We start from the raw sequence: 24,193 nt of genomic DNA on the forward strand, positions 1-24,193 counted from the left end.
AGCGTCTCCGACTCCGGAGCAGCCGCATGCTGAACACCCGGCACACAGAATACGCTCATTTTCTGTAACCGGTGGCATGTTGTTTCAACACTTAGCTGGGGCTCCAATGTTGGGACCACAGAAGCTAAAGTTAGCTATCGGACTTGGATGTAGGAGTATGTCCCCTCTTGTGCTAACGTGATTGGTTAAAAATGATGGTGCAGTCTGATTGGCTGCAGATATTTCAATTCACAAATGTGGATTTCTAATACATTTATTCATAGCAAGAAATCTTCGAGTGTGCATCAAAAATATATTTGTGAATCATTTTTTTATATGTGGATTTTGTTTACATTGATATATAATTATGATGTAATATATAAAAGTATTTTTGTGGAGAGTCATTTATATAAAAAAATACATTAGTGAATCCTTCTTAAGTATAGTCTTTTGAAAGAAAATATTTGGAGTCTTATTGTCGGTTTTGTTTTTGTGATATATATTTCAAATGGATGGTTTTGGTTCAGTTTATGAAGTTGGAAGCACTGAAGCCTGTTACACAATTAAAGAAAGGTGTTTTTGTCAAAAACACAGCCTGTTCCCAGGTCATAAACTTGTAAAACCTTGTCCAATAAATACATCTAATAAAAAAATGCGATGACATTTTTCATCATGAAGCATCTGGAAGGTGTTACGTTTATTGCTTCAGATAACCAAAAGAGAGAAAACCAGTTTGGCCGATTTCTGCATGAAACTCCTCGGTTTGCACGGCCTTCCATAAAGATCTCCCGACCACACTGCAGATGAATAAAAAAACATGCGGCAGAAATGAAGACGTAAAACTAATTACAAATAAATACTAGGTGACTAATCATAAGTAATCCAGTTGTGGCGCATCAGCAGACTCCCCAGTGAGAGCAGGAAGGAGCTGGAGTTGAGGCAAAGTGATTTCCCTCAGGCAGACATGCCATTTAAGTGTGCTCCATTGTTGTGGGGTAGATCCATTAGCCCCCACTCGGGTTTGCCACATCAAAGTAAATTCTCACATATGGATTATGTGTAAATAGTGTTTTTAAAAAAAATATGACTTACTTATATAATGTCAGTGAGTCTGGAACTGACCTATTTGACTTGTTCAATAAGTTGAAAAGGGAGATGTGTGTGCGTGTGTGTCTGTGTGTGTGTGTGTCTGTGTGTGTGTGTGTGCGTCACATGTGTACAGCTTACGTATATGTGTGTGTGTGAGTAAACAGCTTAATGGAACCAAGCGGATTTCATAATGGAAAAGGCCAACGTTAGTGTAGCACGAAATAGTGTTGTTATGATGTGGATTACACTTAAAAGCAAAATCAAACCCAAAATCAACTTAAAGGATAATTCATTAAAAAATATAAAAAAATCTGATACTCAAAGGCCTTCTTTGGCCTGAGTCATGTAATAATAAGCATGCAAAAGTGGAATGCATGGTCTAGTTCTCTGGTCATCGCCTTTCCAAGCATCAACCCGTGGATGACAACTGTAACATGTTTCATAATTCATACTGGAATCACCGTCAAAGACCTTAAATCAAATCAGCAGTTAAGCTAAATGAGGATGATGCTTTTTTTCTTTAAAGCATTTCACATCTAAGCATTAATACTGACTGCATTTTGATGATGTTTACGTAGCTATTCAAAAATTCCTGTTTTTAAGTGGTTCATAGAACCGCCAGCCAAAGCTCCATTTAAATGTCACGTGAAAAAGCTGAATTATCCCTCGAGATAGTTTTTTTTTTTGGTGCAAATCTGACCATATTGCTTTTGTGCATTTGCTCAGCATTCAGCTCCATGTTGCTTTTAACGGAGTTAAAACTGCCGTGGTCTTTTACGCCGGTGCCACCGTTTGCGGAGCCCGGCCTCGTTGCACACCTGAACTCTCCCTCCGTAGAAGCCGAGTCAGGCCAGGTGCCGTCTTTGCACTCTGCTCTAAATATAAGTAGTCATATTAAAAACTCTATACTCCTGAAATATAAACTCCTATAAGGGTCTTGAAAAGTGAATCCACGCATTCACCTCGAGAGTTGGAAAGCTCTTTGGCTACTGCAGCATGTCCAAAATGTACTTTCTTTGTACGTCTGAACTTCACAGAACGCCGAGGGCAGCTTTTAACGCATAATGCTAGTTATGTATGTTTTTTTGTTTCTTGCCATTGTGTCATCTCTCTTTTATACATTGTTTCCGTTTTCACCATCTAAAGTGCCTTTGAATAAAATGTATTATTATCATTGTGCCTGGGTCTGCCGTCTGTTCCTCAGGTCCCTGTTTGACTATTTATTGATAATTTCATACAGCAGACATGTTGACTATTCATAGCAACAACAGGTGCTAATAACATCAAAGATGGCTCCGTTGTATTCGAGCGTCCCAGTAAACCATGGCGGTGTGTCAGGGAGCCAGCATGCGCAATAGCAGGACTCTGAGGCTGAAGCAGCGAAATGGAATCCAGCCATCACCCATCGTACGATTTACACCGGAGCTTTTCCTGCTGCCACTATTCGGGTTGTATTCCTGGAGATGCTTTCGGACGCAAACCAGATCGGTTTCCTTTCCTTTAAAAATGAAAATAAAATGTTTAAACACAAAAGTCAGTTCACCCTTTTGGCCCGTTTCCTCTTCTATCAAGAGACAATTTTGCATTAGAGCCTTTTGCCGTACAGCAGCAGTGTTTCAGCCACGGCGTCGAGTGCTCCTCGCAAGGGTGGGGGGGCGGGGTGGGGGGGGCAGACTCCACAGATAAGCGCATCAGCCATTACCGGGGTTCCTCCTTCAGACCCATTAGGTCTTGCAAGGACTTCAAACACCAATTTGTTCTGCAAATAGCCTATTCAATTTGTGCCTGCCAAGAGAGAGACACCTCTCTCCCCCTCTCTGCAGTAATTGAATCTTCAAAAGGACATTTTCCTCCATTTCTGTCAGGTATTAGAGTGATGAATAGCAAACGGTCATTTGAACAGAAAGAGAGGATACATGTTTATCCATTTGCAGTGAAGACGCTCATCATGCGGCGGTGATGATTGCCGGGCCCGGGAAATCGAATGGCAGCGCCGCGGGGTATTCCGACGGTACGGCGGCCCAATCACGCTTTGTGTTCAGGCTTTTGTTTGGCACCAAAGACGAATTATTGGGCAACTTGATGAATTGACCTCACAGTGAAGTCCTCGGCACTAACGACAAACTCAGATTGGAACTTTTGGAGTACAGTTTCGGAGGCGTTGCAATGACTTTAAGGAGGCTTTTTAAATCTTCAATATTTTTATTAATTAAATACACCAGACTGGAGCAAATGTCTCGGAAAATATCACAAATAAATTTCTCTTTCATTCAGCAATTATATGTTGGTGATGAGCTCTACATTACTGACTATGAGCAAAGTTTTTGCCGTAGGTTTAGGTTTCGCGTGTGTGTGTGTGTGTGTGTGTGTGTGTGTGTAGGGAGGGGACTAGAGTGTGGAGTGTGGGATGTACTGTAGCCACGCATGGACAACGACATTTACATGCATACTGTACATACATGATAGTTTTTACAAATACACCAAGAGAGTGTTCATGATTTGTTTTCCACAAAAAAAGCCACAGATGTTGTTTTTTTTAACCCCATCATTTTTCTATATATATCCCACCAAAGGAAACAAAAACAAAAACACATTCCCCTTTGACAACACTTAAAATATATAAAGTGGAAACACCATGTTGTTGGGGAATGAGGATAGAAGGAAAAATTAAAAAGGTCCCAGGTTTTCCCCTAAAATGTCCTTTTAAACAAATATGCAGTGGAAAAGTCTGCATCTTCTTCTGCGTCATTAGTCTTTTTGTTTCTCTTCCCCTCACAACAACCTCTGTTTCATTTCATTTTTCTCTTCCGGAAGAGTCCCCATGGATTCTGATCGGTCCCCTTCTTTTATTCCAAGGTCACAGAGTCCTCGGCGTTCCCGATTCAGGTGCATTAAGTGCAAGTATCCACCCATGTTTGGGGAAAAGCCGAGACTGAAGGCTGAGCGTTGGGTATGGGGGTCGCAGAAATGAAAGTCAAGTAACTGGTCGGCCGGGTGGAGGATTCCTTATGGGGAGACGATGGGCCTGGGAGCACAGCTAAAAGGCTGCCGATCCACGCCGTCTCGGGGTGAGAATGAGTTGGGCTAAAATGAAGGCACACATCCTGCTTCCTGCACGGCTCCCGCCTAACACACCTGAATAGTGAGATAAAAAAAAAAAAAGTGTTTTTAGTCCATCATCATAAAGTATCAGCTCACAAAATGCCACACGTTTCACCCTGATGAAATCCACATTCCACCAGCTCCCAGTGTTTAATTTATTGATCAGCCAGGCTTTGAAACCCATCTGGTGTCCCATTTACTTTACATTAACTTAAAAGTGCATCCATGAAGCGACTCTCTTTGGTATAATTATAACCCTGCGTTGACATAACTGCGGGAGGTGTTCAGTCCTGTGCAACCAAAAGAAATGTACCCCCCCCCCCCTCTATTTTTCCTTCCTTATGATTCTTAGAGGCGGTTTACTTTTCCCCTTCATCCCTCAAATCACTAGGAGGGCTTTAGTCTATTAGTAATTGCAAACTCCTACTTGGGGGCTAATTAAAGTGACTGACGCTGGGAGGGTCTCGCTCCCCTGGGTCAAAGCAGCTCCGTGTGGGAGGTAATTTGTCTGTTCTGAACAAAGAGATTAGGGAGAAGAGGGGAAGAAAAGCTAAATAAATGACCATCAAATGCCCCGCGCCACGAAAGCGGACGGCGGCAATTATGTCACGGCAAAAAAAATCATATCCCACGTAATCATAAACACCGGTCGGCCAGGATAACCCTGCGTGTTTGCGAATGAGATGACTGCTTCATTTTCTCCCCTCTGAACCAGCCAGTGTTTCCCTTTGCAATCCATGTTGTGTTGTTGAGGACACACGAGGCGTATTGATCTGGAGAGCCGGTATCCCGCTGCAAGTCTGTCATTTCAGGCCGTCCACATTGTGCTCCAGCAAAAGAAATTAATGTGGTTTTAGTGGTTTCTTTTTGTGACGAAGTGCTTCAGCAGCGGGCTAATTGTCCTCGTCTCACTCACAGAGTTAACAAAAGCATCTTGAGACTGCTTCCCACTGAGCGATGCGATGCGTCTGTTTATTTAATAATTCTCTCCCTGCTATAATTAAAGCACCGGGGCCAATATTCAGATTGCATTTTAGCATCAATAATTCAGCAGTTTTCACTACAATTGATGTTAGCGCATAAATAAACAATGAGGCCTCATATTTACTACACTAGCCGTGCTGCAAGAGACGTTGGGTTGGGGGGTGGGAGTGAGGACTTAAACAGACATTTAAAATTAAGCTAGATAATGCAACGGCTTTCAATTTAAATGTGAGGAGCTCTAAGAGCTCTAAGAGCTGATTTGTAGAAGTGACAAGCTCTTAAAAAGGCCCGTGACGTGGAGGGAGGGAGGAGGGGGGAGAGAGGGGAGGAGGGGGGGCTTAATGGAGTTCTACCTCTCTTCTACTCACAAAACCACTCAAGGTGAAATGCATGCTCCCAACAATATAATTCCTCTTTCAGTCAGACCCTGACAAACTCCAACCTCCCCCCCCCCCACACACACACCTCCTCCCCATATCTCTCAGTGTGCTGTGTGTGCAGACAAGGTATCAATAAAGCTCCTTGTTGTGAGGCAAAAATGATCATATCTCCTTGCGGGCAGAATGAAGCTATCCCGAAGAATGAAGTTATCCTTCGTATATGATTAGGCCTTCTGTTTTGCTTTCACTGGAGGCCTCAAGATCAAATCAGGGAAAGCCATGATGACAGCTTCCGTGATATACTGGCTGCTGCAGCTTGCCGTCTGGGTTCCACCTCGGGGGCCCTGGATGCATATTCTTTTTGGCCTCGGAGTGATAACTGAGCCCAGGTGATCCCAGTCTTGTTGATACAGGATTCGAAGTGCGTTTTTTTTATATACCACTCGGCACTGGTGGCAGCGTCTGTCATGTCTCCTCCGCACAGTTGGAAGTGCGGTTTGTAATGGCAAATCAAGTCAAGATGGGTCAAATATGTATCTGCTCATAACAAAAACGAGTGAGAGGACTGCTGTACCAAAAGAAGAAAAAAAATCATTTTCACGTTTTGTGCTGACGGTTAATACAGATTTTTTGTCCAACAAAGAATGATGGAAAAATCCATTGGCTGTCTAAAAAAAAAAAAAAAAATTCATCATCTGCTCTGTGAGATTTAGTATCTGCTGCATGCCCTGCAGTGAAGTCGAATCGACGGCATCAACGTAAACAGAAGTGAAAAATGTTGCCGTGGAAATTACAGATGTTTTCTTGTCTTCCTTTTCCTGCTAATGACTCCAGCTGACTAATGGCGCTTTTACCGCTCATCCTTTTACTTTGAAGTGATCAGACCATTCAAATACTTTGAAATGAGACCACAAAGCACTTGGGGGCTCTCTCCCTATCTCCCCCCCCACCATCATCATCATCATCATCATCATCCTCCTCCGGCAGCCCCCACAGTGCATAGTGCCCAGGAGGGCGGAGGGTCTTACCTTCTGGTCGGGCAGTAGCGGGTTCGTCTGCAGTGAACTCAAATGGCCGTTGATGAGCGCTGTGGGTCTGTCGTGTTCGCAGAACAGGCTGCCGTTGATGTAGTGGAACCGATCCCCGGGGACGAGCCGGTTCCGGCAGGTGGAACATGTGAAACACTGCAAAGGGGGGGAGACAACAGTTCACAACCAGGAACCAAGCATCTTTTTTACTAGTTGATTAACGGTTTGGTCTATAAACTGAAACTGCCGAATGTATTCATTGATCAAAATAGACGGCGATTCAATTTCTGTCAATGTTGTGTTGACGGGTTAACCAGACAATCATTTCAGCCTTTCAGCAATTCAGTATTTTTCCTACCCGTTTTTAGCACAATGATTACTTCTTGACAACTAAACTTTCCGCTTTGTGTTATGTTTTGCTCATCATTTCAAACTCAACTTTTAATTAATAATTGCTCCAGACTTATCAACCCAGCTCTTCAGACAGTTCTTCCTATTCCAAAACAACAAGATATTTTTTATTTTTTTTTATGTTTACTGTCTGCAAAAAACATCTTGATCCAAACACCCTCTACAATGACTGTCGACCGGTTCAATTCAGTGCAACTTTATTCATCCCTTTACGGGCCGTTGGTCTTAAAAAGGTGTGCGCAGCATTCTGAAGTTGACCAGGTCAAGACTTCATCGAGAAAAATTTAGTTTTACCTTGAGGTGGAACACGTTGCCCTGTGCCCTCATCACCAGTTCACTGGCTGGAATGGACTGACCGCAAGCACTGCAAGCTCCACTGTTTCCAAACAATCTGAGAAAAATTAGGAAGAAGGAGACGTTACTTTGGAACCCCAGTAGGCATCGTCATAGTCCGCCCTGTGCAATGGACTGTGGCAGCCACGCGTCGTGTTTAGTGCCAAGTTCTCTGCTCTCCGCATGCATCGAGCACTGAAACGGCATATTACTTTTTGTGCACTTCTCCCCCTCCATTTTTTTCTTTTTTGCAACCTAATAATAACCTGGAACATAAGCAATCAGGACCTAAGAGGATTTGATTGTACGTCCAGGCGGAGACATAGTGCTTTTGCCATTAGGACTCCGGTGAATGCTCCGTCAGTGCCGTGTTTCCATTAGAAGCCAGTAGCTACTCGCGTTGATATATAATGTGCATGGGTTAACCTTTTCAATCATGGTGTCAACACTTTAGATTTGCTTCTGCTCATCTCTTTCGTCCCTAACCTTCTCCCCCTCTCCCTCTCTCTCCCCCTGCCTCTTGATAATGAAATGCTTGCTCCAGCTTCCCTTCTATCTTCCTTCTGAGTCCACAATTTAGATTACTTCATCTCGGTGAGCAGCAAACTGAATGAAATTTCGATTTGAGCAGAAAGTAATTTACTGGGATCTGGACCCATTTGTCATCATATCTCACCGGGTGTTTGCTCTATCACTGCACTTTTCCTAAGCAATCAAATAAGACCACGGCATCTGACATGCTCCGCATAGAAGGGGAGAGAGGGATGAAGAAAAAAAAAAAAGAGGAAAAAAAAAAAGAGTGAAAGGGATAGGGAGGGGGGAGGGGGGAGGGGGGGGAGTGGTTAACATTAGTGTGTGCTACAGATAAAGTTGTTTGGCTCCCCCAAAAGAAAGAAAGAAAATTAAGAAAAAGAAACGGGGAGAAAGGGCTGTACAAATTACTTGTCAAGACGTTCTTAAAAAGGAGAATTTTACAAAAAGTATTTAACAAATTCGTGCAGAGACTGACGATGGAATAAAAACCAGAGCAGTTGTTGGATATATTGACAAACAAACAAGCCAGAGCTCCGTTTTCGCAAAGGGGACACAGAAAAGGCTTTCAATAAGACAGCCCAGGCAGAAGCAAATTTTGTCTTGGCGTCATTTGGAAAGTCTCCATCAAAACTCAATTTCAGAAACTAATTAACTGGAGACTGTCGTCACGACGCTGCCAATTATTTGCTTTCACTGGGACAAAACGATAGTGGAAACGACAAAATAGGCCTCTCGCTTTAAGACTCTTGTGCAATGTGGTAAAAGGCAAAATAAAATAAAAATACACACACACAAATACATCCGTACTTTTCCTGCAAAAGACCCATCAAAGCCAACTTTGCTCAAATTGCAAATATGCTCTTCGTGTTCAGGTTCAACTGGTTCCCCCTGAGGAGCTCCGCCCCCCCCCCCCCCCCCCCCCCCCCCTCTTTTGAGAGGTGTCGAAACAAATACGGCGTTCTCACCACCGCCTTTTTATGTTTCACCATCGTGGAACTCATACTAGGTTAATTATTTTATTGGGGGGAGGGGGCTCTTGGTAGTGTTTGATTTAAGGAGCTGAAGCCTTTAAGGTGCTAAATTAAGCTGCTCTATTGGTTTGAACTTGGGCTATAATGGCCTCCTCCGCCAGTGACCTACAGCGCTGAGGTGAAGTAGACACCACTAGGTCAGTATAATTAAGGCCAAGGGACTCTTTAATTGCAGTGACACATCTGGTTTCAGCTTCTTTTTTCCCCCCCTTGTAAAAAAAAGAAAAAAGAAAAAAAAGAATCGGGGGCTCTTTCTTTGCTTCTGGAGGATGAATGTGCTACGACCAACGCGTTTGATTAAATTAAATACCACAAAAGAAACACATTGGGAGCTGTCTGTTGTCTATATAGGCAGTGACTATTGGATTTCATTTCAGCACAGACTGCCAGGTGAAATATAGCATGGCTTGCTGCTCGGCTGTCGGGTAAATGCAGACCTCATTCACCAAGGCCTTTGAGTGGGGTAAAATTACCCCACAACAATGATTTCTACAACACAGTCCATTAAAAATGCCTCTCTACATCAGCAGCCAAAGCACCTTAAAAGCACTAGGCCATATTGATACTGAAGCGGGGCTTTGCATAATGGCAAGAGCTGCATTAGAGAAAGAGGGTGGAGGGGCCGGGGTGAGGAGATTGCTGGGATGAGGGAGGACGCGTGGATCTGCACCGTGCATGTGCATGTCGTGTTGGGAATGGGGGGGTGGGGGGGGGGGGATCAGCCAAATTACACTTGGTTAATTCAGAGTAACAGATCTGGCCCCAAGTGAATTGAAGGCCTTGAATTAATTCTGTTATGACAAATCAAGATAAACGTTTCCTCTAAATTGCATGCGATTTAATTAATTTCTGAGATCCCGTTTTTTTCCACTTTTCCTCCCTTCCCTGGCTTAAGAGTTCACATTCTCTTGTGCTGTCATAGTGCTTGAGTGGGCAGACTTCAAAGTGATATTAAATAACCAACTATGAGATTTACCTCACACGTTCTATTGGAAAAGTGCCATTTAATTACCTAGGCTTATTCAATTAAGAGGACAGCGTTCTCACTGAATCCAGCAGCTCTACTAGCAGCCCACAGAAATAATATCAGCTGCAGCTTAAAACAACATGATTCCTCCCCCCCCTACCCCTCCGCAGCAAACCCAACTTTGGCTTCAAAGTTCCGACATTAGAGCTTCTGGTGGCAGCACTGCATGTGTGACAATATTTCCACTTGATTGATGGGAGATGGGTATCAACCCAGAACAGGCAGTATAGCTGTGATGTGATGCGTTTCCACTCCTGATCAATAAGATGAGCCTTTTCTTATCAGCCGTATTAATCTCAGTTTGGAGCTTAACATGCATGTCGTACAGGGCAGCATAGCAGTCTATTACAAAAATGAGTCTGGCCCTTTAAGATGAGTGAGTGCGTGCGTGCGTGGGGGGGGGGGGGGGGCAGCGTCAAATGGCCTTCGCAATAATCCCTCTTCTCTATCTGTCTTTCTCTCTTGCTCTCTTTCAAAAGCCAATTTGGTTAATTAAATGTTTTGTTTGCAGTGTGGCTCTCATTCATTTCGGACACGTCACTGGGAGCGGATACAAGCCAGGGACCAGATCTCATTAGATAAAACCCATCAGGACTAAAGGAAATGGAGGGGGACTATAATTAAAGCATTTAATTGTGTAGACTCACTGTCAGATGTTTTTTTCTCTTTCGCTCTCCCCCCACGCTCCTATCTTTATCTCTGCAGAGATCTCGAGGTTCCATAATATGCGTTTTAGCTCTTCCACCAAGCATGCTCTAATTTCAAGTGGAAAGGTGTATCCCCCCTCCCAACCCCCCCTTCACATTTTAATTATGTTATAGTCCCATTATGAATGAAGTACCCCATTGACTTCCTCATCCTCCTCATGAGGTGGGTGTGAAAGCGCAGAGGCACACTTTAGATTTTGAATTATCCACGCGGATCTAATAGCACTGATGCATGTTCTATGTTTACCGTCAGTGCAGGTTATTAATGCAAAGGGATATTAACTGGACCTCAGACACATGGATTTGCATGCATTTTACATGAATTGCGTTGCATGTCTTAGGTTCACATGAATGTGAATTACTGTGTTCAGAGAATAATAGTCAAAAACTAAATCAATACCATTCTTGGGCCTCGGGGTGATTGAAGAAAGCATCTAAACTTCCAGTAAACTGTGCCCCGTGCCGTGACATCAGCCTGCTCCACATTACCAGAATGAGGGTGTCATCAGTAAGCTCTGGTTGGGTGTCTGCCACACCTACTAGAATATTTAAAAAGGCTCTCTTTGCTAATTAAAAAGGGTGCTTTTTTCAGTTACATAAAAACAATAATCTGCGCCCGACACGAACACTGTGCACACGTCTCGCCGCTCAAACACAAAAAGCCACAGAGACCACGCGTTTTTGTCCTTCAGTTGACCATGAACATCAGACGGGGCAGACGTGCGGACGGCCTGAAAGAACGACACTTTTTTGCTCTGTGCTCTGTCAACATGCCAGCGTGTTTGACCTCGTTTGTGTAGACCGGGGAGACTTCAACCAGGGCAGTTTAATGAACACCGATGATGTCAGTACAATACGAGACACATGTTCCGCAGAAATACACCCAACCTTGTTTATCGTTTGCATGGGCAAGCCCTTTTTCTGGCCCGTTTAGAACTTGATCCAATAATGTTTCTTAATGTATTCCAGCACTTAAAATAAAATAAAAAAGACAGTATCTGGATGGTGAGGAATTCTCTTGAAAAGAAAAAGAACAAAATCTAAACATCTAACTTGCACCGACGGTTGCTTTGGATAATCTGAGGCAATAATGATCGTTGGCGATCTCCTGAACAAAAGAGTGCCGATCTAAATGATGCGCTCATGCGTTACAACTTGGGTTTTTCTTCCTCACCTGATGTAGTCGTTTCGACAGAGGATCATGCCGCTCTTCGTGTAGCATGAGGTGCCGATTTCGCCCAGCTGGGCTTGGCAGCAGGAGCACTTGAGGCATCGGCTGTGCCAGTAGCTGTCCATGGTGTAGAGGAGGAAGCGGTCTGCGATTTTACCCCCGCAGCCTGCACACCGCTTCCAGGACAGAGAGCCCGTGCCCACCGGTGGTGGCTGGCTGCTGCCTCCCGGATTCACCATTGTCCCTAAAATAAAAATAAAGACACCTGTTAGCCAAGACAAGTTGCTGGTCATGCTTTTACCGGGCCAGTTGTGTCTTTGTATACAATTGGGTTAGTGACCTGTGATGGGTCGGTTCTCTACACAACCATCATCTGTACCACACGCCACAAGGGAATTTATGAAGTGTCAATTTTTCAAACTCCAGTCCCTTGAACATCTTGCAGGCCGCCAATCGCACCAAGACACAAGTCCGGAGTGCTGCTCTTCTACAAGTCTTTTCGGTGAACTAATCTGGCCTTGATCTCCGTCCCTGGGCTGTTGCTTTGCTTGGACCTCTCTCGTGACGAAATACCTGCCTGCCCACTGCTAAACCCCCCCCAGGGAGCCAAAAGGTACAATTATGCCACGTGGGCTTTTGTAGAGCCATCCTAAGAAATTCTAAACGGCACAATACTTCAGCACACAAGTCCTCGCCCCATTGCAGCCCGAGTTGCTGAAGGGAGGTGGTATTTACGGTCTAAAAACACAAAAGGAGCACTGTGTGAATGGGCTGGAACAAAAATTGGCTTCCAACTATCAAGCAGGACTGCTTGCCCCCCCCCCCACTGTGTTTACCAACAACTTGATGCTCGCTGGCCTTTGACCCCCGATCGATCAACTTAAATGAAAAATAATGTGGCATCTTTCAAATGTAATCCTTTCCCAATTTGGACGTGCAGACGACATGCCTGGATGAAGCCAAATCTTTGTTGAAAGGCAGGTAGGCTAATTAGAGTTGGGGGGAGGGGGGGCGGGGGTGCACACAGAAAAGCATTCAGTAAGCCCATTAACGATGGCTCTTAGGGACAAACCACAGCCTACCTTAGCGCTGATTAAATCTAAAGGGAGATGAATCAAAAAGCCGACCTGAAAGTGACTCCCTGCATAAACAAGACGGACCATCGTCAAGTTTCAGTCAGAGAGGAGTTTTTTTTTCCCTTTTCTTTTTCTCTTTTTTTTCCGCTGAGAGATGGAAGGGGACAGGAGGGGAAGGGGGTGCTGAGGGAGGGAGGGAGGGGGGTGGCTTTTAACTTAAATGGGCTAACTCAAGTAATTACACGGGCAGGCAATTTAGGCGCAGAGACCAAGTCATGGAAATAGAAAGAGTGAGAGAGAGGGGAGGAGAAGAAGAAGAAGAAGAAAAAACATAGCAGACGGCCATGTGCTAAAAAGGTCTTATCCGCTGGCTGCTGCTCTTTAGTAGAAAATAAATGTAACCTCAACGTTGGCGTTATAGCGGGCGCGTAAATAGGGATAAGAAGTGAGGGGAGGAAAGGCGGGTGTAACGTCGCAAGAATAACACAGGCTATCAAATATCACCGCTAGCGTTCTTAAGAGAAAGACGCGAGATGCTAGTTTCACGGCGTGAACTAGCTACAACTACAAACTGACTAAAGCTGGTTTTCTTTTCTTTTTAACCCCATGCAACACAGCGGCGGTCCAAGCGGTCACCTACCTCGGTTGTCTCTTTTGAGAGTAATGGCTGTAAAGTTAATGACCTGCAGGGTAGCAGCGTAAACAGGTAGGCTACTACGGTCCCCCCACCAGCCCCTCCAAAGAACAAAAAAAAAAAAAAAAAAAAAAAAAAAAAAAGTACAGGTGGAAAGCGGGTACACTATCGCGCGCGCAGTCGGCCTCCGGCTCCGCGCGACAGCGAACCTCGGACGAGGACTTCGAGCTCGGACGACAAGCGGAGCGCCGAGCAAATGGAGTTATCAGATAGTATTTCCACTGGACGGCTCCCGTTTTACTGCTGCTTCGCTCTTTCTTTTCTCTCGCTCGAGCCACAGGAGTCCATTGCCAGATGTAATGACAGGTCTACGTGTGCCCCGCTGTCATTGGAGCGAGAAGTGCGTGTGTTAGGCGGAGAGGAAAAGGGGAGAAGCAACAACGAGGCTGGCACACGGACTGTGATCGACTGTCCTCCCGGTCTGCTCGCTGGGTCCCGTTAGCTGCTTGTTCGACATGTGTCGCTGACAGGAAGAAACCTCCAGTAAAAAACCCTTTTAGCCGCGTGACGAAGGCGCCGCCGCAGCCAATCGGCGCGCGGTCCATTTAGCAGGAATAACAAATCCAGCCAATCAGAGAGAAATAGAGGGGATGGGGATGGGGGGCGTGGGGTGACTTGTGGACACGCAGAAAGGGATGGAAGCGAGGTTGAATGGGAGAGATACGGGGGCCGGAGAGGTGCGAAATAAGCTGCGTAAAAAGACGAGTGTCCAAAATGTACATACTTGCAAAACACTGTCGGGGGAGAGGCGAGACCCGTGTGTGTGTGTGTGTGTGTGTGGGATGGGGGGGGGGGGGGGAATCATAGCGCCATTCTTAGGGTGTGCCGCGTGTAATTAGTTGCAAGAATATACATTGTGTAATGATTTAGCTATCTTCTTGTATCGTCTACGCACTATTCGCAAAGGGAATGATTGGCCGCGATAGCTGAATAATTGTATCCTAATAAAAACGGATGGATCTCCTTTCTTATCTTAAGGGCAGACTGAACATTTATTTTCTTCTTTTCTAAATACGAGCCGCACAGGCAGCATCCAGTGGGCTGCATTCATCTCACGTCTGAGTTTAATTAGTTGACATTCAATAACTACTTAGTTTACCGAGGGTGACTCCAACCTCTGGGAAATATCGAGGCCTAATAGCTGCGTAGTGGCGCCATCGTCTGTCACCGAAAGTTATCGCAAGGCCTGCTGTCGTGTCCAACCTCATTAAGCCCCGGGTCATTGGTTTCAACACCTATTAAGGCTAATCTGCAAGACCTCGATTTGGCTGAGATGCCTCGGATTCATTGAGTCTTGCAGTTTTAAGTTTCCACCATCACGTGAGACATCAAAGACTGAAATGGAAGTGATTGCAACACCGCCTCATACAAATAATGTAGTGCTGACATGTTGCTGAACATGGTGTTGACAGAGAAAGGAGATCCCTGCTCTTTCATATTCAGCTTTTACAAGAAAAAAACCAAACAAGGAAAAAAAACCTGCAGCGTAGCTAGTGAAAAACAAGTGACGTCTTCGAGGTTAAAAAAAAAAAAAAGTGTTGCTATTGGAGAAAAGTTGCCTCAGAAAAAAGTTAATAGAGATCCACCGGGTTGACCGATTTTACATGACAAAACAGCTTCATTATAAGATGCCCCTGGCTTCATTAGAAAGACATCCGATGTATAAAGATTATCTTTTTCTTGACTTTAATTGTATAATTATTCCTGCAGCTCCAAAGGAGACTGTGCTGCATCAAGCTGATTTCCCCTTTGGCAAAGCCGATGCGACTCCACCTCGTTTTGAGCTGCATTCTCTTGACGTCCTCATCAAGCCTCTCACTCGCGAGAACAAAAAAAAGCACAGAAGATGGCGAAGAATATCGTTTCCCACCAAGGAATGATTAATTGATATAAATGATTAAAACAGAGGGAAATTATGAAATGAATTTGTAAAGGGGCCTCTCAGGAAAAGCTTTGTTTGTTCCAGGCCTATTTTAATGAGCTTTTCATAACTGGGCAAGAGAAATGACTCTGTGTGTTCTTCGTCTGGAGCACTTTTGCAAAATAATTATGGCTAGCTGAAGGGAGTAAGAGGGGTGGAGGGGTCAGGGAGCTGTATTCGTGGGGGTGAGGGGTTTGGAGCTTGGCAGAAAATTGGAGGCGGGGGGCGGGTGTTCCCTCAGAAATTGATCATCTCTTTTCTCCGCTGAGATCTTTCAGTCCTGTGGCAGTTTCCAAGCAGCCGCATTATGAAGCACACCAAAATGGGAAGAACACACACAACAATTGTGGCGCAACACTATTTCAATGTTTAAACAGGGACAAGAGAGCATCAGACGCGGCTCGCTGTGTTGATACTCCCCACAGGGGTGATCTCACCGAGATGAAAAGGAGACCACGGTGCCTCATAATGAAGCTGCTTGCCCTGTGGGAAAAAGCAAGAGAGAGTCACATTCAACGTGGTGGTTAACTTCAGATTGGGTTTCACTCTATACACTCTATATATTCTATTAACATGACACTGAGAGCGCGGAGAGGCCCGCTTTTTAGTCCGTCACGTTTACACACCACAGGCAATCTTCAAACTACACAACGCGCAGGTCACTCTCGCACTCATTTCGCGAGATCACGTTGTGCTGTTTACCACAAAGTGTGGCCTCGTCTCCTGTTTGTGAAATAGCGTCACACTGGATGTGTGTGTGCGTGTGTGTGTGTGTGTGTGTGTGTGTGTGTATGTGTGTGTGTGTGTGCACGCTGTCTTTTCGAGAGAACGATATTCAGTTAGCTGAGCCAATTGATAAGGGAAGATTAGAGTTCAGATTATCTACGGATAGAGAGGACCCACTCCATGACTGAACCGAGGATGGCGGATTCGGCAGAAAGATCTCCAAATGAAATCTTCTAAATGAGTAACTGGCTACTTACCTGAAAACACATTAGGAATAGTTTGACATTTTGGAAAATGCACTTACTCGCATGCTTGGCGAGAGTTGAGATGAGAAGATCAACAGCACTCTTATGTGTGTAGCCTAGGCTAAATATGTAAACACAACTGCCAGTTAGCTTGGCTTTGCATAAAGTGTGGGAACCCGGGTAGGCAGGGATCAACTGCGTGTCTGTGTCAGCTGAAATCAGGACATGGTTAGCGTAGCTTAGCATTAGCCTGATCTGTACAAAGTTTACACTCATGAACTGTACATAAAAAGTGGACGTAGTCACTGTGACGTCCCCCATCGGATTGTGGACTGCCCTTTTGAAGTCTTGAGTAAGGCTTTTTGACTGTAGCCATCTTGGTTTTTGCAACCAGAAGTGACACGAGAGGGTGGAGCTAAATGCAGCCAATTGCAAAAACAAGACATGTTTAGGCGACCAAAATGTTACAATTAACTGTGAAAACTGTGAAAGTATTGAAGTTGAAAGATGAAAACACAGACAACTTCCAGACCACAACACTGTGGTAGCAACCTGTCAAATGCAAGGTAGCTCCGCCCTAAAGCATATCCTGCTTTAATATAAATGGACCATCATTTACTAAATGAACATCATGCTGCATTGAAGAAGACTTGAAACTAGAGATTGAGACCATAAATCAATCAAGTGAGAAGCAGGGTCATTTTCTTATAGACTTTTATACAATCAGACTTCTTTTTGTAACTAGGGGAGTCGCTCCCTAATGGCCATTAGATAGAAGGCAAGTTTATGGCACTTGTGCTTTGGCTTTGGCTTCTCTTTTCAGATCCTGAGGTGGTCACCTGGTAATAGTCCAGGTTTTTCCACCGATTAAACAAACAATGTGTTAATTAGAGAGCTTTAGATTTGCTGGAAGGCATATTTTGTTACCTTTGGAAAGAGCCAGACTTGCTGATTTCATCCTGTTTCTAGCCTTTGTGCTAAGCTAAGCTATCCATCTGCTGGCGGGAGCTTGAAAACTGCAGAGATGAGAGTGGTATCGATCTTCTCATCTAACTCTTGGTAACAAGGCAACAAAAACCTTTACCAAATTCTCTCCACTCATTAAAACTATGGTACTTTTTTTATATAAAAGTCTGGTGGTAGCCTACATTTTAAAAAGCAACCAGTGAGAACACTACAAGACCACGCTCATTCGAACACATGGCAAATCAATACACTCCAGTGAGATGTGAATAAGCACATTCGGAATGACTAAATTAATGTAATCAAACCCTTCAATCTGAGTTCATGGTGGTGTCGCTTTCTCCTGTGGTATGTTCTCTGTACTCCTGCCACTTTCCCATGTGGCTCCAGCTCCACTTGGGTCAAGAAACAATGAAGCGGTCAGAAGTGTTTTGCTCAATATTCTCCTCTCAAAATATGTCTCACTTCATTTACTTGGCGGTATTGATCTTGTTCATTTATTGTTTTGTAATTAAACAGAGAACAAGTGAGCCTAAGTAAATAGTAATCAACAACTCAATGAACCACCCCTGTATGGCCATGGCTTTCTTCAAAGCCTGTGTGGATGATTTCACAAGCTCTGGGCAGTGCAACAACTCTGAAAAAATATGTCAGGGCCAATACAGTGTCTGGAGATCAAGAGATAAAGGGATGTTTGATTCCAGAACGGCCCTGTGTTTGAGACACATGTCACATGCATACAATACAAATTAGTCAGCAGAGAGCAAGTAAGTATTTGTAGTCATTCTGGGTCTCAAAGGCATTGTACAACAATTAGGGAAATACTCTAGTATTCTTTCTGAGATTAGAAGATTCATATCTTTAGCCCAGCTTAGCATAAAGACTGAAAACTTGGAGAAACAGCAAGCCTTGCAGTGTTTGTAAATTCAACAATACACATAAAAAACTTTTTTTTAAGGGGACTTACAAGCTGGAGATATTCCTTAAGCTCTATGGAGCGTTTTAGCATCTTTTAGCTAATTGTTTTGGTTTTTGGACCCACAGTGCTTTTAGGTTTAGTCCTTTGCCACAGCAGGCAGCTATTTTTCGGCACAATTATTTTTTTTTTATCCACTCTACACTTGCAACCTACCAAATCATCGGTTAGCAACTACCTGGTGAATACAGTGGAGTATTTAGGAACCCAACATTTCCCTCAAATAGAGCATAAGGAGAGTGAATAGATAGTTTATGTGTCGGCTGGACATGTAAATGTTTGTTGAACTATTCATTTAAAAACAAAGTGTAATTTAAAGAAATATTTATATCATTCCCATATTTTTCCCATATGTTCTTACAATGCATCACATTTGGGGCTGATTTTCGGACGCATCCATTGGTGGAAACAGGACTGGACTGAAAGGCTTTACTGTGGCAAGAACGACGCAAATATCTATAGTGATGCAAACAACAAGAAAAAAGAAAAAAGCTTTCACAAGACTCTTGTGGGGTTATGGGTGTCCCTATGTTTCTTTTTCTAAATTGAGTGGCATTTCTTTGTCATATTACACCCGCTTCAAATCTTATCAGCCGATTGAGTTGGTATCATCAGCATATTACCAGCCTGATAGACATGGGCCTGTTACACCTGGGCCGTTATCTTATTCACATCATGGTTGATCATCGACACGAATACGAGAAGATGACGTCTACCTCTAGTGGCCGTAGTAATTATGACGTAAGCAGACGAGGAAGTCAGGTGATTTAGTATAAAAAGTGACGAGGCCACAGGGTGTGGTGGTTGGGGTCAATGGAGGGGTCAAAACCCCGGACTTTCACACAGGAGACCAATTTTCGTCACCTGAGTGAACCAAAATGTATCACCGTCTTATTTTTCTGTACTCTACTCACAGCAACTTAAGTAAGGTATGTAGCAAACCAAGGACACAATCTTTCCCTAACCATAACTAAGCAGTTGTGTTGCCTGAACCTAAAGTTGTTTTGTTTCAGTTCACTATCAATTTTACAAAGGGTTGTGCAGTTTGTCCCATCTGAAGCATTAGAATGGTCGTGTTAACCAATGATTTAACACCCAGGCTCATAAAAAATACACAAAGCGTTTGTCATTGATACCATTTGAAACAAGAAGGGATAATGTATCGTTTGCCATAGTTAACTATAGTCACACTCCTGTCTGCACAGGATTTGGGCTCCAGGGGCAAACTTTTCCTGCAAAGCTAGGCCTGTATAATGAACCCATCTAGTTTGTTGTGACAGTTTCATATAAATGTAATGATTTTTTTTGAGGTTTTTGATGGATCAGGGTGCACATTTTCAAACACAGCAGAAGCCATTCACAGTAATGAATGTGCACAACAGAGCCAGAAAACATCTCAGCCATGGAAAAAAGAAAAGAAAAAGATTTGGTGTGATGGAATTCAAGATTAAATGACAGAGCAGCAAAAAACAGCCCTTCCTTTAAGTGCTTTAATCGTCGGATAATTACTTCTACACACTATCTCAGACTCTCTGCATGTGCACACGTACAAACACAAACAGAACACCATGTGCTGCCTCTAACAACATTGCTTTAATGAAATGTCATGAATCCTTAATGAGTCCCAATGTCTTGTGATAAATTTCATAATTATTCAACCCCACACAACTGGAGAGGGAAATTCATCAGTCAAAGCAAATTAGTTGGGATCCATTAGGGTTCAGTGTCTTGTAGGGACATTCACTTTATTAGCTCCTTACACACATTGCCATAATTGGGAGCATATTTCATTTCGCTCTAACCCCACTTTACTGAATGACTGCTCCTTTCCTTTTTTTTGTTATTTACAGTGTGCATGCAGTCGCTGTGAAACAATGCGATACAGTGTGGGAGATGACGTCTTTCAGTTGGTTTGTTTCAGAAATGGCATACCTTCAACTTCGCCATCTCAGAATTTGCTCATTTTCCTTTCAGTAAGGCATCGTGCCAAATCAACCTGGTCCATCTTTATTGATTCATCTCGAACTTCAAATGAAAGAAGTGGTAGGACGCAATGATATCGGCTCCCTTTAATGTAGATTAAAACAAGCCAATAATGAAAGAGGGTTTTGTCTTTTTGTGAGGAGGCCATGGTCTAAGCACGCAGCTCCTTGTTGATCAGTGGCACACGGCGGAGGGGATAATTTCTTTAGGATGACTGATGATGGCTTCCACTCACAGATGCCTCTCTTGTTTGTCTCGGGGCTGCCTCGGGGTTCGCCTTACCCTCGCTCCTCTCCCTCTTGCTCTGACAACCTGCAGACATCTCAGATGAGCAGCATTCTTCCCACAGAGACACAAAGTCTCAGACACGGAAGAATGAACAGGAAAGCCTCTCTGTTTAGTGCCGAAGCCATGAGAAACTGATGGCGGAGAGTGGCACTCGGTTGTGGTTCGGGAGTTGGTTGAGCTTCAGGATTTGTGAAGATTAGGTACCAAAAAACAATGCAAACTGGTAGCAGACAGATGGTTGTACTCATTCCTACGACACTATTATTTGAAAACTATTTATTTTCAAGAAATGGCTTCTGTCTCTGAGTCATGCATGAACATTTCAGAAAATTCAGCCAAGTATTACTCCTATTTTCGGATAATGTTCTTTATATGCCTTTCGAGAAGTCTTAGTTTGTGAACAACATGGTTATGGGCACTATACTTTTTAGAGGGAAAGTACTGTATTGATTGATTATTCAAACGCCTAAAGAAAACCTTGTGTTTACCTTACAAAGACCATTTGTGCCTCTGCAAATTGTAACTGTGACCACTGTGACTGTGACTGTAAGTGCAAAACACATGTTATCACTAAACTAGCGCAAATTCAGCAATAGTAAATACATGTTCGCAGTGCAACCAGTCAGGCAGTTAGCTAATTTTTGAGCTTGCTTGCCATTTCCATGGCTTCATACATGCCTGTTTGGCCAAAGGGGGGTGAAGTGAGCAGCTGAAGTTGCGTTTATGCAGACCAGGTGGCACAATGCATCTTTTGGAGCCATGCTGCCTTCAAACTTGGCTTGCATTTGTGCTTGCACAATTTCGTAGACAACTAGGTCCTGAGGTGGCTGCTTACAAACAGTTACACTCTGATGCAATTGTTTCATATATTTTTATTTATATTTCAGGCTGGTGTTGTGGATTTGGAGCTAGTCAAGGTATATGTTGTATAATAGTGATACTCGTTACCCAAAGTAAAAACCTGTGTAGCTATCATTAGCAGAGGACGTTAGCACATCATTAACTAGCGTTAGCACTTCTAAGCTATCCAGTTACTGAATGTATACTGAATATATACACATACTGCTTTTTGGTTTTCAATGATTGTAACAGTGATTAAAGACCTACCGGGCCTTACAGGAACACTTCCTTAATTTTATTGTCTTCTGTCTCGTTCGACAGATGATGTGGTGGTTCACTTTTACACTGTGGCTTTTGCTATATCTTTATAACCCTCTCTCTAAGAAATATGTTTGTGTTGTATAATGTAGACATTTCTTCAGGGAGTGGAGTTAGTGACAGTGTGGGCTCTTTGGTTGCTTTGACAGCTCTATGGAGTAGCAGACAGGGGGCGGGGCAACGCGAAGAGCCAATTAATAACGATAAAAGGTTTTTAATGAATATATACATACAAATGTGTTAATAGTTTCCTGATGAGATTCAATAGAGGCACATTGCACTGACAATGTATTTTTGGTGATCTAGTAATTATGGTTGCATGAAACAGTAATGTTAGCCGGTCCAGATTGAGCTCACGTGGATATATCTTTTAAAATGTCTTAAGTAAACGTATTGTAGATTTAGACACAGAACAAACTTGAAGGGCAAACTCGCTCTCATACGTGTCATTCAAAGCATTTTTCGGAGTTATCAGGGACACTGAATTTACCACAGCAGCAGAAGGCCCTTCACTGAGGCCTTGTCTTAATCTCATTCTGCCCACATCATGGCCATGTTTGTCCAAAAAGCCTTGCTTTGGAGCTGACCTGATTGGAAGGTAATACAAATCTAAGTCGAACAAAGGAAAGAAATAAGCTACATTCAAGCACGCACGCACACACACACAGAAAATAGCACCCTTATCATCCCTGTTTCATTTAGAGTTGATTGCTGTCGGATTATAATGCAATCACCACGCTGTGTGAGCCGTAACTATGGGAACTGGTTTTAACTGTTTATCTTGCCAGAGATCTTAATTTAAGTTTGAACACTCTGGATCACTTAGATGTGAGAGACATGGGAAATTGACAAAAAGGGGACAACAAAGAGAAGGGAGGGAAGGGGAGCGGTGGAAGAAAATGGAGACACAGACACTTTCTTGTTCTTTCTGTTGTATTTCATATGCAATTTAATTTGTCTTTCAGAGAGAAAATCAATTTATGATGACAATCCACGGGGCAGTAATGAAAGCAGCAGAGTTCCCTTGCCATGGGAAAGTTTCTGCTGGAGAATGCCACTAATCTTGGCAAAATGAATCATTCACACTATATTTGGACATCTGTGTTAACCCCCCACCCCCCCCCAGTTTCATTTGTGATTCATTTTATTACAAGTCGGGCAGGTGGCTGGAGGCTCAGGAGCAAAAAAGAATGCTGCATGGAGATGGTCCAAAATGTTGAGGAGTTGTTGGGTTCTTAGTGGTGCTTCCTCTGTGCAGTATGACTCACTATACCTAGTACACTCTCAACTAACATAATATCAATAGCTGAAAAGGCACACTGGATAAAACACATTTTTGTGTTCCTACATTTGCCTCCCACTATGCTGCAATCTACTCAACAAAGATGTTTGACTTTAAGGTGTGAACAAATCCAGATTAAGGGCTCTGAGGCTACGACTTTATGTAAGCCCTAACTAACTCCATCCTAAATACAGAAAATTGCACATGCTGCCAAAGTGTCCACATTATAGTTTGGGGACGCACAGCATGCAGCTTTATCACCATTTTGGCATTCCAAGAATTTCTACAAAATATCTGCAAGCTGCGCTCATTTTAAAATTTAATAGAAAGGTTATATTAGCAATTTTTTGAGCAACTTTTCATACACATTCAAGACTACGATTCAATAGCTATGGTATAGATATAAGCTGCACAAGTCAATATTTTTGTAGTTCGCATGATATCTTATGAAAAGTCCTGCAGTGTTTGGGCAACACAAGTGCTTGGTTAAGTTACGTGACAAATAAGTCAAATTTGATTTCTGTTTTCCATGGGACATGAACAACAGTCTCCATTTTCTTTCACTCACCTGTCCACTCAAAATCTCCCAAAGCGTACTTTTGGTCACTCTTTTTACTATGTCCCCTCTCCTTGCTCGCAGTTACGTGGATTACATACAATTTGATTACGTAGGTTATATATGATTTATAGTGCGCGGCATAGCTACGAAAAGTGTATGACAACAGCCTGATATTTGTAATGTTAAAGTGGTCACTCGTAGTGGCCCATAGCGTTACTGTTTTGGTTTCCAGATGCCGCTAATGCTTTAAAATCCAACTGAAATTATATAGCTTTTTTGTTTGTTTGCCACAACATACATATCTGCTCTGTAAATTAATTGTTCTGAAACCAAAAGGGAGAAATGTAAATAATTTGGCTACATGATGGCACCCCGTAGTTTTGCATTAATTCAACAGAATACTCTTCTGGTGATTATCTACGCAGATGGAAACATTATTTTTATAGCCAATCAAATCTTGCATAAAGTAGTAACATCTGAGTTCTATTACAGCCAGACAGCAGTCTCAACACAACACAAGAGCCAAAAGTATTGAGTGCACTGCTA

General features: G+C 43.3%; 1 protein-coding gene across 1 annotated transcript; it reads right to left on the reverse strand.

The window, feature by feature from the left end:
* Positions 1 to 3,255: 3,255 nt before the first annotated feature.
* On the reverse strand, positions 3,256 to 14,020 carry lmo4b (LIM domain only 4b). The gene is made up of 5 exons (XM_034531599.1): positions 13,493 to 14,020; positions 11,780 to 12,020; positions 7,268 to 7,364; positions 6,563 to 6,718; positions 3,256 to 4,203 (listed from the first exon to the last, which is right to left on the reverse strand). Exons 2-5 carry the CDS (start codon positions 12,013 to 12,015, stop codon positions 4,195 to 4,197), a joined length of 498 nt encoding a protein of 165 aa, XP_034387490.1. The 5' UTR covers positions 12,016 to 12,020; positions 13,493 to 14,020; the 3' UTR covers positions 3,256 to 4,194.
* Between the last annotated feature and the right edge of the window lie 10,173 nt (positions 14,021 to 24,193).

Source organism: Cyclopterus lumpus, chromosome 4 (assembly GCF_009769545.1).
Source record: "Cyclopterus lumpus isolate fCycLum1 chromosome 4, fCycLum1.pri, whole genome shotgun sequence".
In the NCBI taxonomy this organism is placed as follows: Eukaryota; Metazoa; Chordata; class Actinopteri; order Perciformes; family Cyclopteridae; genus Cyclopterus; species Cyclopterus lumpus.